General features: G+C 38.5%; 1 protein-coding gene across 1 annotated transcript; it reads right to left on the reverse strand.

The window, feature by feature from the left end:
- Positions 1-3,772: 3,772 nt before the first annotated feature.
- On the reverse strand, positions 3,773-12,461 carry vito (nucleolar protein viriato). The gene is made up of 5 exons (XM_089248719.1): positions 12,117-12,461; positions 9,613-9,718; positions 8,613-8,661; positions 4,630-4,789; positions 3,773-4,133 (listed from the first exon to the last, which is right to left on the reverse strand). The coding sequence occupies exons 1-5, from the start codon at positions 12,182-12,184 to the stop codon at positions 3,941-3,943; spliced, it is 576 nt and encodes a 191-aa protein (XP_089104845.1). The 5' UTR covers positions 12,185-12,461; the 3' UTR covers positions 3,773-3,940.
- Between the last annotated feature and the right edge of the window lie 4,160 nt (positions 12,462-16,621).

Here is a 16,621-nt window from a genome sequence, read left to right on the forward strand (position 1 = left end):
GAAGTCAAAGATTGAAATTATTTTTCAACTAATAAACTATATTATGATAATTACAACTATAAATGAGAATATTTATCTCCCACATTTGTCTTGTTGAACGTTTTTTTCGTGAAATTCATTTTAATCCACTGCAATTTGCAGTAACGTTTCATTTCCCGCCATTGTGATTTTATCGTAATTTTAACAATATTTGGCAACTTTGCTCGGTTTTGGCGATAATTGGCGATGTCCCGTATTTTCCCGTATTTGGAATCTCAATGTCCCGTATTTCTCTTGAGAAAATATGGTCAGCCTACTCAAAACCTTTTTTTTTTCACTTTCATTAAAACGCTGAAAAATTTATATCCCTTTTTAAGCTGGGTTTTCCTAGGATTAAAATTTCTGCGCAGTGTGCAGCGTGGAAACGCTGATTGGTTAAAAACTTGAAATTCAGGTTTTTTTTGACCAATCTGAGTTTTCACGCCGCACGTACTGTAGAAACCTGCTTCTAGGAAAACCTGGCTTTATTCGAACTTTCAAACTTCATGCGTATCTACAGAAAAGAGTAGAACAGCTATAGCCTGTGGAGCTGCAAGTTGTGGAGGGATGCAGAATATTTAATTCAGCTCAGTTCTTTAAGGCTCAATTACATTGGGCGAGTTTACTAGCTACTGCGCGCTGCTACTAAACTCGCTCTGTGTAATAACGTTAGCAAGAAAAATCGCCGCTCACTCTGCTAGTGCGAGAAAAGTTGAAGGGTAGGCTACTTTTCTCGCTACTCGCCGGCGTTTTTGTTATCTCTTGGGTGCAATATGGGTGTGGCTACTTTTTTTCCCTCTCGCTTTGGCCAATACCTCCTAGACACTAAGCTATCTAGGAGGTATTGCTTTGGCTCGCCACAAAAGAGAAAGACGACAATGCGCAAAAAGGAAGGGAAAGAAAAAGAGTTGCTAGCTCATCTAGTGAGCGATTTTACTCATGGAGGAAAGAATAACAGGAGGTGACATCAGCCACGAAAATTGAAGCCGTTCTGGCAACCCTATGGGCTGACAAGTAAGCCCAAACAAACCGCTCTTTTCCCTATACCGAGCACAGCTCACAAACTGGACTGGAAAAAAGTTCAGCTCTTTTCTCGGCACATAAAGAGACTTCTAAAACAGAAGAAGTTTCTACAGTTGCTGCTCACTGTATGTCAGACTCAAAAACGACATATGCGATGATGATGAAGCTCGTTTGAAGGAAACTGAATTTTTCATTCAATTCCGATCCTTGCGAGCAAAGCTGATAAACTGAACTGGAACACAGTTCAATTCTTTTTCTCAAAACAAAGTCCCTTGGAAAAAGCAAATAACAGATGAAGATTAATTTTCCACTCTTTTTTATCTATTTTTCTATAGTATTGGTGCTGCCATCTATTTCCGAGTTAATAATGGGGTGATGAACCCACTGAGCTATAAGTAAAAAGTTTTACTTATAGCTCAGTGGATGAACCTCAGGTCAAGGCACTGAGATCCGGTCCTTGCGAGTAAGCCCGATAAACTGAACTGAAAGCAAGTTCAGTTCGTATTCGGTCGTATAAGGAGTCGTCAAAAACAAAGACTCTCGAAAGAAACAGACTTCAGGTGAAGGAATCTTTGATTTAATATTGTTGGTGCTGCTATCTATTTTCGCAATAAAAAATCACTCATGCGGTGATGATAACGTTTTGTTTTTTTTAAACCCTCAACAACCAGACGATATATCTCGTCCAAAAAACACAGATAAAAAATTAATACGCTCTTTTTTCGTAATTTTGTGAAGCTTCACTATAAACCCTTCTACGGAAGTTGTTTTATTCTCCTTCCTGTTGTTTCGAAACTCCTGTTTAATTATTTTCTTTCACTCGCATATGCCCCCTCTTAACGGACACCCCTCAGATGTGGTTACCCTCTCGTTTACGGCCAAATTATTTCACTGTGTATAATAAAAATATGCTTTTCAAACCCCTGATTAACAGTCACTTCTTCTACGGACAAAGTTTTTTGTCCCATTGGTGTTCGTAAAAGAAGTTTTACTAGTATATGTTGGAATCTTCTACTTCTCGAATTCGATGTCCAGCCGGGTTTTCCTGGGAAAAGTTTTTCCACGGTGCGTGCAGCGTGAAATCGCTGATTGGTTAAAAACCTGAAATTTACGTTTTTTAACCAATCAGCGTTTTTAAGTTGCACACGGTGCAGGTAACCTGCTCCTAGGAAAACCCGGCTTAAATAAGAACGATGGAATAGAGAGAGTTGTTGGATTTTACGCTCAATGAGAGAACTCTGATCTGGTTAGCATATATCTCTGCTTGTAAATACATGTAAAAATTACTTTTCTGTAAATAAATTTGTAACGTCCTGCAAAGTGTTTCCATCCTCTGCTTATTTCAAGGACTTGTGAAAAATTATCCGAAACAGTATATTTCTGCCATATTTATAACAGAGGGCAAAAGTGAACTCTATACTCTGCACTAATCTTCCCCACCCCCAAATTCTAACATGCGAACGAGGAAACAAGTTTTTTTTTCAGTTTTTTCTAGCACTAATACTTCAAAAATTCAGATCATTCAAATTTGTTGCCATAAGATTGTACGTGAAAGGGTTAAATCGTAATTACAAGGCTGATGACAGTTTGTAATGATTGCGATCCTATTTAACATTTGTGGAACAAAAAAGGTTTTTTTTAGGCAATTCAATCACTGTATTGCTCACATCTCTGTAAATGAATCAGTTTATTTTATGTATTAATTAATTGTATTATTTGTATAATAATTAACAAAATTACCAATAATAAAAAAATAATGAAATTATAACTAAAATACTTTTCTTTGTTTCTATTTTATAGAATGCCCATAGTTTCCATGCTTGTCTTGAAAAGACTAGTGTCAGAAAACTCCCACTTTGCAAAATGATAGAGAATGTAGATATTTCTTAGAGAAAATTATAGTTTTAGGGGGGAACCACATCTCTCTCTCTCTCTCTCTCTGATCACCTTAACAGTTTCAATCGTCTCATCAAATAACAATCTGTAGTTACGGTAACATCCCATTTCCTAATGGAATTTAAAATATAGACTGATATTTGATATTATAACAATCCCCCATGAAGTGGAAGTGAAGCACCTGCAATTTATAGAACAATCTGATATTATCGTACAAAAATGTAGTTTTTTATTTTTTAAGCACTTTCGTTTGTTGCAATAGTGCGTGGACCAACAAAAGGGATCGTAGCGGCTGATCTCCATGAAATCTTAGAAATTTGATTGAAAAAAAAACCAAAAAAACAAGAGCTGCACGATCGAATCACATGGTTGAGCTCATCTTTCACTAGTTCATCACAAAAAAAAATCCTGGCACTAGTAACTGTTTACAGTAATAAAAGCATGACAAACTCATTAATCTGTTAATACGGTCGATACTCATTATAGCGAGTGGTCGTTATGTATGAGAACATATGGAACTTACCTTAATGTTCACTATAACAAGCATCAATGGAAACTGGTTGAGAATATAAATTTATAACTCTGTCTGGTTGAGAGATGAAAATTTCATCTCTTTTATATTAAAAGAGATGAAATTTTTAGATTTTGTTTTCTCTGCACCTGGTTTTCGGAAGTTGACACATAGAACTCCCATCCCCTAGCGGTTTGTGTGTTCCAGAACAAAGACAATAAAATAATGCAGTGAGTGAATATGTTATGTAGAAAAGGCAGATCTTTGATTTCCGAAAAGTGTTTGCCCAATGAGTCTCGATTGAAAACCACAATCTTTTCCTTTTTTTCAAACAGATAAGCTATTTTTTTTTATTTAAAACCCTCTATAAATTTACAAACATGAACCACAAAGTATTAAGATAACATGTGAAATACTATCATTACTTTGAGTTGTAAGCAAGGTCTTAATGAATCGAATGTCTCCCATTTAAAAAAAAATATTTAAAAAATTTCATTTCGTGTGTTTCTTTTTCTTCTGCCGATTCTTTTTCGTCTTTTTCAGACTCTGAATCAACTTCTTTTTCTTCCTCCTCGCTTCTTTCTTGTCCTTCTTCTTCTGGAGCATCTTAGATGCGGCAGATGTAGAACTGTTCTTCAGAGCTTTGTGCCGCTGCTCTTTCATCTTCTTCAGTTTGTCTAGAACACTGTGGTAAATACAATGATTATCATCAAAAGCGAATGTAACAGAGATGATTTTTTTTCTTCTTATGTTATTTGTAATAAAACCATGATTATTTTAAGCAGGTTTTCCACAGCTTGATCTTACTTTAATGTTGCAGTAACATATACTGTAAGACCAGACATGGCGCAGGCTCTATCCCGTAGGGGATGTAAGCCTGATACTCTAAAGGGTTCCGCCACGTTGGGGGATTAACATATACAGGTGCTTTATTTACAAAAGCTGTTCAATAAACAACAAAACAGATTTATTTTTCATCAAAATCATCTCCTGTTAGGGTAAAAACATAATGGCAGCAGGTTTCCGATTCTGCAAGTGGCACCATCATGGATTGGTTAAAAAACCTTAAGTTCTGGTTTTTAACCATGACGCGAAGACTGTCAGAATCGGAAAATCTGCCAGCGCTATGGTGGCACCTTTAAGGAACATGGATGTTCAAATGAAGTTCATTTCACACTCACCGTTCAGATCCATCATCCGCGTCCTTTACGTCACTAGTTGGAGAATCCTCTGCAACATTAGCTGGAAGACTGCGAAGGGGATCAAGGTCCTGCACCTCACTGATTGTGACAGTGTGATCGGGGAGATCATAAGTTTTCGAATCTAGAAGATGCTCGATTTCTATAAAAGGATAGAAAATTAATCCATTAATTTTCTTAAAGATTTTTAAAAATGTAAAACAGTTGCGTCTTCTTATAACATGCATTGTCACATTATGCCTTCTACTAGACAAACTGTCAGAACCTTAACTACCATTAGAACCTAGATAACGTGAAATTACATCGGAATCTGGAAATTTGGCCTTCAACATTTCACCCTGATGTTTTGTCCCCGATGCATTTCGCCTGCCTCGACCATATGAGTGACCATATAAGTGGGTGAGTAACCATATGAGTGAGTGTGAGTGATTGTATGGTTGAGTGAATAACCATATGAATGATCAAGTGAGTGACTGTCACTCACTTGGTGACTTATATAGTCACTCACTTATTACTCACTTGGTCATTCATACAATCCCAGGGGGGGGGGGGGCGAAATTTCATTTCCAGGGGCAAAGTTTCCATAAAATCATTACGGATTACATCACATTCTTCAACGAGTTATACATGATATAACAAGGGGTTACGGTACCAGCAAGGTATTAAAGAAGCACAGTGTAATGCCTCGATAACAGAGTTCATAATATCTAATCCGTACTAAGAGTATCCATCTTGTTTCATGGCTGACTCAGCAACGAAGTCTGATATAGAATTTCAGTAATGCAAGAAAACTTTCAGGCTGATCTTCATCAATTTTTGATTGACAAAGTCAATAGTATTTAGCAAACACTTTCGATAGTTTAGGGCACCTTGTTCAACACGGAGAGTGGGTAGTTGGGGCCCGCATAGAGCCAATGTGTTAGGATGCCACAGCATTCTTTTTCATAGCACAGTTAATTTTCCCATAAGCATGGTCTGCATGCCAACTAGGTGACTTTTTTTTTCCACCAAAATTAGCAACCCGAGTGCTAAATTCGTATTTGCTAGTTTTAGCAACTCTTTATCAACCACATTAATAAACTGCATATTTCGTTGAATCAATTTCTTGTAATTTTTTTTCATAGTTTTCTGCATTTCCCACAAGTTTCACACAATTAATTATTGCACATTATCGCAAATTAGATTGATTCATGTAGTAAACAGATTTTTTATGTGTTCTTCGTTGGTCATCTGGCTGCGACTGCTGGGCACAAAAAATTGCCTGAAAGAATATTCCACCCTCTGGTCTTGTTATGTGTTAAGACTCAATTACATTAAGCGAGTTTAGTAGCTATTTTTCGGTGAGTGAAATAGCTGGAGAGCAAACTGGTTTCAATCAGTGCAGCAAATTTCACAATTACACAGGACTTTTTACAACCATATCACTACTGGGAGATAACAAAAAAACCGCCGGAGACCTGCAAGAAAGGTAGCCCACCCTTCAACTTTACCTGCACTAGCAAAGCAAGCGGTGAGTTTACTTGATAATGTTATTTCACAGAGCGACTTCAGTAGCAGCGAGTAAAACCGCAAGCGAGTAAGCTCATACATAGCAATTGAGCCGAGCAAGTAGAAAATTTTAAAAAGTGGAGAGCCGCTGCTCTGTTGTGCCATTTTGAAAATACTCCAGCCTTTAATATGGAAAATAGGTAAAAACAATAACATAAAATGAATCAAAAACCTGCTCATCCCCAAAGCAGGATAATACCGAAAACTATGACATACTTTGCAGAGCAGAAACATGTGACACACTATAAAAAACTATTATGAATATTACCGAAGGGGGGAAAAAACTATGCTCACAAAACAAAAATACAGCTGAATATACAGGGTGTTCTGTAAGTGGTATTACCGCCTTTATCTCATGAACCACTAGTCGTAGAGGTATGATTTAAATTTAAAAAAACGTTCAAAATGTGTTTGAGAATCACTCCATCCAAGTTTTGAGAGTGTGGAAATACAGTGTCATAAAATATACAATCTAAGTTTCTATCCACCCCACTCCTGTTCTCTAACTTCCAATCAGAAAATGGTTTTTCTGAGCAAAAAAAAAAAAAAAAACCACCATGTTTTTAAAACTCTCAGTGGCAATCCCGAGATTTCTGGTCAAACTTGCATCTGCTATACTTAAGCCAATGCAAAATATCTTGGCTTCTAAGAACGTGTTGAATTTGTTCTTACAGTAAAACATGTTCTCCTTCCCCCCCCCCACCCCCCCACAATCAATCAATTGCCAGTGGGAAGAGTCAACTCTTGTTCAAAGTCAGATAAAAGAAGCAGCGACACAAAGAGACCCCATCCAGTTTCTTTCAGCACTATAGAAAGCACAATATAGGGTGATTCAGAAAAGATGGAGGGGGGGGGGGGGAACTTCAAGAGATGATAGTACACACCAATACAAACAATTTTCATCAAAGAATGCATGGTCTAACATGAAACGCAAACGTGTTAGCACATTTCGAAACCGCAGCTCCGCATACGTTAAATTGGCATTCCTGTTGAAATTTATCGGGAGGAAAAAGAACACACCATGCATGCAAATGTAACCTGGGTAAGAACAAGAAACCGATGCGAATCTGTGTCACAGAGAATAAAAGGCACTGACACCAGCCCTGTGAAGTTGTTCCAGCGCACAACCGTTCTAACAGGAATTATGGCGCACTTTAGTAATACTGGAAAAAGCAGAAATGCATTTCAGTATGAAAATACTTAGCATATTTCCCCAGGTTACATTTGCATGCATGGTGTTCTTTTTTTCTCCTGATAAATTTAAACAGGAATGCAGTTTTAACGTTTATGGAGTGGCCGTTTCAAAACGAGCTAGAGCACTTGCGTTTCATGTTAGACCATGTGCATTCTTTGATGACAATTGTTTCTATTGGTGTGTACTATCACCTCTTAGAGTCCCCCTCCCTCATTTTTACTGAATCACCCTGTATATGCTCTGTATAAATAATACAAAACGAGATTTGTTTCCAAAAAAAGAAAGTATTTATCTTATTGGAAAGCCATGCACGACATGGCAGGTTTTTTTCTATCATAGTGAAGGTAATAAAGGCAATGGGCAGAGTAAATGTTTTTGTTGGGGGGGGGGGGGGGAAGAAGCAATTGTCAGCTCACAATCAGGAAGAAAAAACTGTTCTTGAAAATGTGTGGCAATTTGTGAAGGTTTCGCAAATTTCAAACATGGCAATTATAATGCCAACCAGCGAAATTTTAAAAACGGCTTAAAGGGTTTAACGATGATAATCGCCGAGATGTTTGAATTCAAAAATCCGGAAAAGGAGGTTGGTAAAGAACAGCATAAATGAGGGGACATAATTATGGTGACCATACATCCCGTATTTCCCGGGACAGTCCTAGTTTTTCTGTTTTATTTTTGTTCTCCCAACTTTTTTGCAAAAATGTCCTGGTTTTTCAACATAGCCAACTTGACTTTCTATTCTTCAAATCAACTACATTACGATAAGTACGACTACAAATAAGGATATTTATTTGTCGTCTTCGTTTTTTTTAAAAATTCACCACAATTCGAAGTGGCCGCTCCATTTTCCTCGATTGGTGACTTTTCTGTGATTTTTAGCACAAGTTGGCGACTTTGCTTACTTTTGCCACCATTTTTTGGCGATTATTGACAATGTCCCATATTTCGAAGCCCAATTTCACGTATTTTTCTAGAGCAAATATGGTAAAAACATAGGGGGGGGGGGGTACAGGAAAGACAGGGCAACAACATTTGAAGTTAGAGGACAGGGAAGGGAGGGGGCCGTATAAAAATTCAGATATTTCCACTCTCAAAACTGACAGAGTGATTTTTGAATACATTTTGAGCATTTTTAAACTAAAACCTCTACAACGAATGGTCGATGAGATAACGGCCACATCAGCACTTGCAGGACACTCTGCATTTACCAAACGACACGTACCTGGCACTGTTCTTTGGGACTTCAGCGCTTCATATAAAGCATCTTTTTGCTGTGGAGCGAAAATGAAACAGATAATATTAAGTATGCCAACGAAATAATTTTGCATGCGATAAAAATAAAATCAATAACATTGACTTGATGTTGTTTTTTCTCTACAATTGTACCAGAAGAGAACCCAAGCACCACTATGCAGCGTACAGGTTGCATAGGGGAAGATAGACTTGGAAGTCTGAGGGGCGGGGGAAGCGGTTCTCATTGCTGGGGGGCACGATGATGCGCTGTGGGGCAATGCCCCCTCCTCAGTATCTCCGCCCACGACAGGTCACACATTGGCTTTTGCGATGCCATTCATTTTATTACGACAGAAACCATTGTGAAGAATCTCAGTGAATAGCGCACTTAGAAACGTGGAACTTCTTTTTTTGTCATCAGGAGAGACCAGGAAACAACTTTCGAATTGGGTTTTTTAGGATGGGGGGGGGGGGTCAGTATAAAAAGGTTAATTTTCTTATTTAAATAACTGTACAACTCCTTGCATCACAAATGACCTGAGTTTTACATGTTATTTGGATACTTTTTGTAGTTGGAATTATGCCTCTAGTATGAGCAGTTCGCCAGTAAAATGTCATATGTGCTGCTACCTACACGCCCTGTACATACTATATTGCTTTAATCCATTCATTTTATAAGAACGCTCAGATTACTGAAGAATGCGTATCATGCATGTAAGATTTATTTCGCTTAAAAATAGCAAAGTTTGCGTGTAATGAATAGACACCCCGTCTATTCATTCCCGTCAGAATTTTCCCTGACTTCCTTATAAGCAGCTCTGAGACTGTATCAAGTGGTCATTATATCGAGAGGAGAACATATAGGATAGTCATCATACAAAAACATTTGGGACTTATTCTGTATACAGCAGGAATATGGTTGCTATAACCCAGGGTAATTATAACGAGCATCGACTAAGTAATAAGGGAATAATAACTAAACGGCAGACCTGTTGTTTAATCTTCTTTCTCTCTTCCTTCATCATCTTCACGAGTTCCTCCTTGGCCTTCAGCTGCCTCTCTTTCTTCCTCTTATGGAACCCGAGAAGAAAAGATCTGGTGAAATGGAACAAAAACCACCAGTGAAATATAACGCAAGTATTATGATGCAAGCTCTACAAGAAAATCACCGAAATAAAATGAAACTAAAGATTTTAATAAAAAGGATTTCCCCCTTCTGATCCACAATGAGAAAAGAATTCAAGAAGACAAGTAAACCCTAGCATGGATTTAAACTACTACTACTAAACCAGACATGCACCTCATTCATATTCCTCTGCGGAACTTCTAACGAATTGGTACGTGTTGGAATATGCGTGCCTGTGTTGCGAACCTAACATGAAGTATGTTCATGCGTAACACTTATGTGTGGTGTTGCCATCAAGTTTTCTAACCATGAGTGAAGTGTAATGATTGAACATTTTATCATTGTAGGCCTGTTGCTTTCTGTGGCGAGACTCTTTTAACGGGGAGATTGGCTTGCATTCATGCCTCGAAGTCGGGAACCACAGGAAACCAACTTCAGCAAGGATTTAAACTGCAGTTCATCAAGCTTTCCAGCACATAAGCTGCAATAGACTTGAAGGGCTGGGGTGGGGAGAGTAGCCAGAAATTTCGTTCAGGGGGGACCCAAGTGATAGAACAATAGATTTGGTCAACTTTTTATCCCTTTTCCGGTCATTTTCTCACATTTTGGGGGGGGGGGGAGACCATACCCTTAAGTCCCCCCTCTCGCTACGCCCTTGGGGGGCATGTAGATTGTGATACCTGTACATCATCCTACCCTGACGCTACTATTACTTTACTGCACACCAACAACGGCCATATTGCCATACAGCAATTTACTACAGATCGAGTTGGGTTGGAAAACTCTCTTTAGAGAAAGTCATGTTACGCTCGGACAGGGCAGACTTCCAACTAGAGTATATAGAGGAACGATCTATCAGTGGTCGCCTCAGGTTCAGTAGGGAGAAAAGAACTTATCATCATCTATGTTCTTTTCTGGGATCAAACCTGAAGACCTGACGGTAGCTTTCATGGTGTAGTAGACAAGCATCTTACCACTGCACCATTCGGACTTCTAGCCTGGGATCTTTGGCAACCACCCAGACAGACTTTCTATGGGCCCTCTCCATAGTGAATGTTTTATGTGTGAAAAGACAAACAAAAAATCATAAAGCTTGTCCCATCAGTCTCACCAGACATACCGTGTGAGTTCCATGTCACTCATTTATACAAGTATATAACCCATATATCTTTTAGATTTTCTGTCTTGTATCATGTTGAGGGAGTGCTTGACTTGTGAGGAAGGGGGGCTACTCATCCAGCCCGAACATTAGCTGGAATTTCTTTCAATGCAACCACGTCCTTTGGGACACTGAGCTGAAATCAGTCCAGTGACAGAGCCTGGTTGTGTTCATTTTATCCTGTTTACCTTCACCCCTTCCCTGTCAGTTTCACCCTTTCGGGGGGGGGGGACATGCTTAAAAAAAGATCTAATTTTTATCCCTTTTTTCAATGTTTTTTTTTCTTTTCTAGCCCATTGGCACTTCCCTTTCGGGTCACGATGGCCAGCCATTTTCTTCCGGGAGGTATTTTTTCCTTTCTACCTGCTATTGTTATTATTTCCTACAGCTTCTAGGTTGCCATTTCTTTCTTTTTTGTGTGTTGGTTATCGTCTGAATATGAGGTTGCTAGTACTAATAGGCTCGCTAGTAATATAGAGCACAGTAATATGTCACGAGTAATATAGAGCACAGTAATATGTCACTAGTAATATAGAGCACAGCATCTGGAACAATTGAGTACATTAGCATTTGGAGCATTTGTTTTGTTTTCGCACATACAGTTTACCCGGTACATTACGTTCACTTTTCCTTGCTGGTATGTCTTGTCTTGGATGTTTTTGCAAGCCGTTATAGCTTTAATCCCATAATCATGTTTTCGTTGAACCCAGAGAGCTTTTTTTTTTCGCCCTGACCATTGCATTATTTAAGAAAAAGTCATTATTAAGTTTTCATTATTTTCAATCCCGCATCTGATCTACGGTAGTATATTTTTAATATCAATCCCCTTATTTAGCAGAAACGTTTCATCTAGTCTAAGAATGTTTTGTTTTTGTCATTATCGTTAATTTTTTCCGTTTCTAACAGCCATAGTATTATCCTTTTTTGGCGATGTGTTGGCGATTTTTTTCCTTCTTTGGAAAGAAAGACGTGCGAAAGCATGAATCCGAACACTCTTGGCGCCTTTTCATCATGCTTTCGGACGTTTTTCTCGCCAAAGAAAAAAAATTGCCAACACATCGACAAAAGTTAGGGGGGGGGGAGAAGGGATGATATTATAGCTGTTCCTCTACATTTTTATTTGAATCATATATTGGAAAATATGTATACTGTGTTATAAAATTAGTTTATATTGGATTTCATATACTACATATAAAAAAAACTCGTACTTTCTTTCCTCTTCATTGAAAACTAAATGCGTTTTTTCCCTTTTCTTTCCGATTTTCTTCTTCCTCATGATGTATTATAAAGGATTTTTCTAAAAGGGAAGAATCGACTCACGGGAAAACTAAAACACAACCACGTGTGAACTTGTTTACAACTTTGTTCAAGGAACAATGTCTAGTTGTCTGTTACTGGGTTTCACTGAATACTCTGTTACAAACGCCTAGTCAGGAAAAAAATGTTTTTGTTTCGTTGGAGATGAGTGTTATTTCTTCACATAAATGGTAACTATAGCAGACAGTTTGAGACAGTGTGATGGCAAACTCTCCCCCCCCCAGCAAAATTTCTCTCAAAAAAATTTTACTTTTGAATAAATTTTCCCCACGCATTCCGAAAAATGTGCTGCCATCTAGCGGGGAAAATACGTTACCAAGTATTTTAAGATGAAAAAAATTAATATGCAGTGTGCAATACTTTTCTTTTTTTTTTTCCGAAAAATTCTATTGTTTGATGAACTCTCAAAATTTCCTGCCTAAATTTCGACCTAAAAGATACTGGCTGCTATGGGACTATCTGGAGATAAGAGATGGCGTGCTGTACCGCAAATGGGAATCGGAGGACCGCAAAACGTTCAGATGGCAACTCATTCTACCAAGAGCCCGTATGAAAGAGGTTTTGAGAGTTTAACGGAAGCATTGGCGTAAGCAAAACAGTGCCGTCTTAGCGCATGGGCTCACCCGGGCACGGCCCGGTGGCCTCAAGAGTGAAGGGGCCGCATAGAAATCAGATCTGATTAAAATTTACTTTAATTTACCAGGTAGGGCCTCAAAAAAACCCCTTGGCCCGCGGGCCCATGATGCTTTTAAGACGGCCCTGACGCAAAGGGGGGTTTTCGTCCCCTCCCTTGAGCCAAGGCTATAGTGTTATTTTACAGGAAAAAACGTAAACCCCCCCCCCCCAGAAGGAAAAAAACCTGAAACACCCTCCCCTCCCCTCTCGAGAAAATTCTGTGTACTCCTATGCACGGAAGCCCTACCGGTGGACATTTCGGCATCATCAAGACGTTCCAGAAGGTCCTTGAACGGTTCTGTTGGGACAAGTCCAGGAAAGGTGTGGATAAATGGTGCAAGAACTGCAACGACTGCGCCGCTCGCAAAGGACCTCCGAAGCGCACCCGAGCACGCCTCCAACGTTACAACGTCGGTGCTTTAATATTATTTATTATTGAACATTAATTATTATATATTATGAACAACATTAAATATGAATTAAGTCGCCGGACCTACTTTTGAGTTGGATTTCCTTGCAATAACATTGATTTCAACTTTTTATTTATATATATTGAACTGCATGAATTCATATAGTTTAGGATATTTTAAAATTAGTTATGGGCCCGTAAAGAGTACATCGAAAAAATTCGATGAAATACGTCAGCATCGATGGAAGGGGGGGTTTCCAATTTGCTGACTTTTGATGACAAGCGGGGGGGGGGGGGGGGTTTGGATGATGCAAACGTCATCAACCACCCTTTATGAAAATATGAAATATTCTTAATGGCATTATTCCACTCGGTGCGCCAAAAACGAGAAAAACTTGAAGTAACATTCCCCTATTGATAATTGCCCTACAGAGCAACTTTGGTGATCTCTGAATGTTTCACGGATCCTTCAAGTGCTTTGGAAATGTGTCCGGGCCGCTTAAGTGCTCTGGAACTGTGCCACGCATCGCTCAAAGTGATCCGTAATTATACCATGGATCACTTAAGTAAATTGGGAATGTTTCGCGGGTAACTTCAGTGATGTAGAACCGCATTGGGACGCCACTTAAGTGCTCTAAAATTGTGTCACATGCCGCTCAAGGGATCTCTAAACGTGCCACGAATCGTCCAAGTGTTCTGGAACTGTGCGCGGGTTATTTAAGTGGTCTTTGAATGCGCCACGGGCCTACTTCAGTGATCTGAAAATGTGCCACGGGCCACTTAAATGCTTTGGAATTGTGCAGCGGGTCATTTAAGCGATTTGTGAAAATGTGCCGCTTCGTTCATTTTTAAAAAATTAGGTTTGAGGGGGCAAGCCACATCAGATAACCTTCAGGAACACATTTGGTCCGCGGGTCAAGGATTTATCATTATATGGCTTAAAGGGTGGGTCGCAATGAATTTTTTAAAGAGAAATTTTGAGTTCTTACCCTTAAAATAGCATTGAAATTACAAAAAATCGATTATAATAACATATAAGGTATTTTCTTTCACATTTTTTTTTAAATATTTTTTTAAAGAAATTTTTTTTTTTCGTCCGGGGTGGGGGTGCCCCTATGCCCCCCCCCTCGTACATTTGTGATTTCACCAATATGCGTTAGGAGGTAGGGGGTAGTGATGACGAAATTTTGCTGACAAGGGGGGAAGGGGGTCAAAAATGGCTAAAAATTTGCTTACGTAATACTTGTACGTCCCCTAACCCTATCTGAGGCCACATAATCCGTATTTTCACTTATTTGTTCGATCATCCCATATTGCCCGAATTCTTTTGTGGAAAGAAATAGTTATTTTATTATAAAAAAAGCGATTATTTTGCAAATGTACGAATTTTGTTACCAATATTTTCGTCTCATAAAAAAAGTTTATGCTAAAAATAACAAAGAACTCTCTCTCTCTCTCTCTCGCTCACGATCCCCCGTTATTTTCTTATGGTATAAATAGGAGTTTAAAACAATAAATGAAAAAAATAATTCCAGCAGCGATGAGATAATTCCAAAATTTATGTAAGAGATAATTTCAGCATTAATGAAAGATATAATAATAAAATTCGTGAAGGATAATTCATGAATGAAGGAAAGAAACAATTCCAGAATTAATGAGATATAATTTCTGAATCAATGAAAGAAATAATTCCAGCATTAATAAAAGAAATAATTTCAGCGTTAATGAAAGCAATAATTTCAGCAATAATGAAAGAAACAAATCCATAATTGATGAACGCAATTATTCCAGAAGTAATGAAAGAAAGATAATTAATTAAGGAAATAATTCCAGAATTAATGACAGAAAATTCAAGAAATAATGAAAGAAAATTCAAGAAATAATGAAGGAAAATTCAAGAAATAATGAAGGAAAATTCAAGAAATAATGAAGGAAAATTTCAGAATTAATGAAGGAAAATCCAGAATTGATGAAAGAAATTATTCCACAACTAATAAAAGAAATTATTCCACAATTAATGAAACAAATGATTCCAGTATTAATGAAATAAATAATTTAATCTTTTTTCACCTTTAGAAGAGTTCTCTATCCTTTTTTTTAATCTTTAAAAAGCAATATTTAGAGGCCGAACGGGCAAATTGCCAGGCGGGAACTTTGTTTTCACCGGGTCACGTGATTTCCTTGCATTTGATGTCGCTGCCGTCGCGGTGCCTGGATGCTCTTCCAGTAATATAAGCACGATGCAAGTTTCAGAATCTCTGTCGTCTGCTTCTCTCCAGGCTACTTGTTTTGGACGTCTCCTTGTGTCCTGATATAATTACCGAACTGGCAGTTTGAACTTCCAGTTCTGTTTGTGAGCTTAGCTTGTAGGGAACCGACTTCTTGTCTGTCGTCTGCTCATTAAAAGGTATTTTGTTTTGGACGTCTCCTTATGCTCAAATAAAATAACCGAACTTTCAGTTTGAATTTCCAGTTCAGTTTATGAGCTTTGTTTATAAGGAACTGAGCGGAGTAAAGAATATAGTTTTTTTACTTAAACTTCATCATCACCACATGAGTCACTTTTAAATTTGAGATTAGATGGCAGCACATTACTATAAAGTGGAGTGTGGGAAAATTCCCCTTTTAGGATCTTACCTGTCGTCTGCTGGTATGGAGGTCATTTGTTTTGGATTTTTGGATATCTCCTTGGGTCTTGAAAATATTACTGAACGGGAAGTTTGAACTTTCAGGTCAGTTTATAAGCTTTGTTTATAAAAGCGGTTCTCAACTTGTGCTCCACGGAGCCCTTAGGGCTCCTTGTGCCCTCCTTAGAGGAGAAATATAGTTCTTATATTTCTTCTCGTTGGTGCACTCTCTAGGGGCTCTGCGGCCGCTCGAGGAAAATAAAAAAAAACAATAAAATTAAAAAAAATATTTATAAATATTTTTAAATAGTAAAAATGAATCAGTAACTTTAATGAATAATTAAAAAATTGACCTACGGGGCTCCGCCATAGAATTTTTTACCTAAGACGGCCCTGCTCCGATTTGAAGAAAACACAACAGAAATGAAGAGATTTGCGAAACGCGCGGCGTACGACGCATTTGGCTCCGCCGGGCACGGCCAGGGGGGCCTCACAAAAATGGGATCTGGTTTAGATTTTCGAAAATTTGCCTGGTAGGGCCTCAGAAAAATCATTTGGCCCGGGGCCCATGATGCTCTTAAGACGGCCCTGCCAATAAGGTCAGACGTAAAGCGCTGTCGTGAGCTCTGTAGGAGAACAGTCGTATTGCTTTTCTTATTGGTGAGTGGATGGCGTGTCGCGCTGG

The sequence above is a fragment of the Pholcus phalangioides genome, unplaced genomic scaffold (genome assembly GCF_987345545.1).
Source record: "Pholcus phalangioides strain wild (caught in Gottingen) unplaced genomic scaffold, Ppha-v1.0 ptg000020l_1, whole genome shotgun sequence".
Taxonomy (NCBI): domain Eukaryota; kingdom Metazoa; phylum Arthropoda; class Arachnida; order Araneae; family Pholcidae; genus Pholcus; species Pholcus phalangioides.

Coding starts and splice junctions, on each gene's coding strand:
- vito (XM_089248719.1), bottom strand. CDS start 12,184: ATGAGGAAGAAGAAAATCGGAAAGAAAAGGGAAAAAACGCATTTAGTT. Junction 9,719..12,116: donor TTCAATGAAGAGGAAAGAAA/GTACGAGTTTTT, acceptor CCATTTCACCAG/ATCTTTTCTTCTCGGGTTCC. Junction 4,134..4,629: donor GCGGATGATGGATCTGAACG/GTGAGTGTGAAA, acceptor TATTTACCACAG/TGTTCTAGACAAACTGAAGA.